Consider the following 2,409-nt stretch of genomic DNA (forward strand, 5'->3'; position numbering starts at 1 on the left):
AGCATCAGTTGTCAGAGCACCTTACCGATCACTGCACCTGTACACAGCCCATCTGAAATTAGCCCACCCAACTACCTCATCCCCATATTGTTATTTATTTTGCTCATTTGCACCCCAGTATCTCTATTTGCACATCATCTTCTGCACATCTATCACTCCAGCGTTAATACTAAATTGTAATTATTTTGCACTATGGCCTATTTATTGCCTTACCTCCATAACTTGCTACATTTGCACACACTGTATATAATGTATACTGGCTTACCTGGTTAAATAAAGGTGAAAATAAATAAATAATAATAATAATTTTTGTTGCGTTACAGCCTGAATTCAAAATGGATTAAATAGATGTTTTTGTCTCACCCATCTAAACACAATACCCCATAATGACAAAGTGAAAAAGGTTTGTAGAAAGTTTGGCAAATATATTGAAAATGAAATACAGAAATAGCTCATTTACATAAGTATTCATCCCTTAGCTGTGGTATATTGGCCATATACCACAAACCCCCGAGGTGCTGTATTGCTATTATAAACTGTTTACCAAAGTAATTAGAGCAGTAATAATAAGTGTTTTGTCATACCAGTGTTACACGGTCTGATATACCACGGCTGTCAGCCAATCAGCATTCAGGGCTCCAACCACCCAGTTTATAATTTGTAATATGCCTCTGGCGGCGATTACAGCTTTGAGTCAGCTTGGCTATGTCTTTATCAGCTTTGCCTTCAATTACTTTAACTCTATTTCTCTATTCACCAATGTCTTTAAATGCCTTTAAGAATTCTTTTTAAAAGGAGAGTTGCTTATTTCATTTTCTATTCTATTCCTACAGGCAGATCTGTGTACAGTCAGACCATTTGGCACAGCTGTGTGCTTTCTGACTCCCCCATTGATCTCTATGTAATAGAGCTCTATCGGTCTACAGCTCTGGTTGCCCCCCAGTGGCCAGTCAGGTGAAGTGCACCATGCTGTCCTCACACTCCCGGGGCACGGTCAGCTTGTAGCTGTGGCAGGACAGTTTGTAGTTGTTCCCATCGTTGTTGTCCCAATACTCAGCTCCCATCACCCTGTAACACACAGCGAACTCCAGCAGGGCTCCGGGCTGCAGGATGAACGGAGGGACGGGTAGACGGAACCGGAAGACATCAGACTCTGGTCCCTCCGTCTGATCCCTGTGTAGGGTTGCCACCCAGCAGGCTCCGGTCTCAGCCCTGCTCCTCCAGTTGGTGAAGGAGTAGTAGATCGTCACCTCCTTGTTGAAGGCCAGGTTGAGGACCTGCACCGTGCCGATGATGCCCAGCTCAGAGCACAGGACCTGGTCCAGAGAGACCACCTGCTCCACCAGGCGCTGAACGAACCCCAGCTGGGAACCCGTGTTTTCGGGGAAGCAGGGTTTGAAGTAAGGCAGGGAAAGCTCCAGGGACCGGCCTGAGTTCATCTCAGCGCTCATGAGAAGTCTGGAGAAGACGTGGGGGGGGATACGAGGCTCCTCTCCCTTGCTGAACACCTTGACCTGCTCCAGCTCCAGCCCCAAGGAGTCCACGAAGCGCACCTGGCGGTCTCTGATTCTCTCGTGGACCGAGGGCAAAGACTGGGCCCTGCGTCTCATGATGGGCTGGGTAGGAGGGTCACTGGACAGGTTGCTACTGAACATGGGCTCCTTGGGGGGCGGGGGACGTGGGCTCGGGGGCCGGATCTTGACAGGGGCCTTGGTTTGCTCTGGTTTGGAGTCCAAGATGTCCGTCACTCGGATGGTCTTAGAAGTGGTCTGGCAGGGGGTCACACTGCTGTGGCCACTGGTGGACTGGAGCTCACCAAGAGACCATGCCCTATCTCTCCCCACCACACCTGGAGACATCGCCTCTGGCCTCCAAGTAGACACTGCCCTCTGCCCCCCTATCATGCATGGAGAGACAGCTCTGGGTTTTCCTTTGATGCATGGAGACACTGTTTTCAGCCTGTCGTTGCCATGAGACGATGTCCGCTCCTTCTCCTCCCCAACGACACCATGAGACACTGCTTTGGGCCTCCCCACGCTGGTCATGCTGTTCATCATGGAAACAGGACAGACAACACAACACAGCACCGTTAACACACTGTTATAGTAGGAGAACTAATGTCGTCCAGCCTGAAGACTAGGTTATAGGACAACCAACACAACACTGTCATCTTCTAGTTTTGACTGTTAAAACTATACCTGCTCTACAAATGCACATAACATGCTTTGGGAAACAGATTATATAAGCCATTGAAATGCATGTAAATATAGCAGCTGAGTCAACATTTAAACATAGACATGCAAATAGATCTGTATGCCTACCTACCCAGTAACAGTATCCCTTAAACAGACAGCAGTGTGGTTGCGTCTAACCAGAACAAGACACCATTCTCTGTTTCACCTGTCCTTC

At 48.1% G+C, this 2,409-nt stretch overlaps 1 protein-coding gene across 1 annotated transcript; it reads right to left on the reverse strand.

The window, feature by feature from the left end:
* Positions 1 to 950: 950 nt before the first annotated feature.
* On the reverse strand, positions 951 to 2,057 carry LOC311133163 (protein phosphatase 1 regulatory subunit 3D-like; the record flags this gene model as incomplete). Its single annotated transcript, XM_084166603.1, has 1 exon — positions 951 to 2,057. The coding sequence occupies one exon, from the start codon at positions 2,055 to 2,057 to the stop codon at positions 951 to 953; it is 1,107 nt and encodes a 368-aa protein (XP_084022729.1).
* Positions 2,058 to 2,409: the final 352 nt, after the last annotated feature.

This window comes from Coregonus lavaretus (assembly GCF_964263955.1).
Source record: "Coregonus lavaretus genome assembly, chromosome: 8".
Taxonomy (NCBI): domain Eukaryota; kingdom Metazoa; phylum Chordata; class Actinopteri; order Salmoniformes; family Salmonidae; genus Coregonus; species Coregonus lavaretus.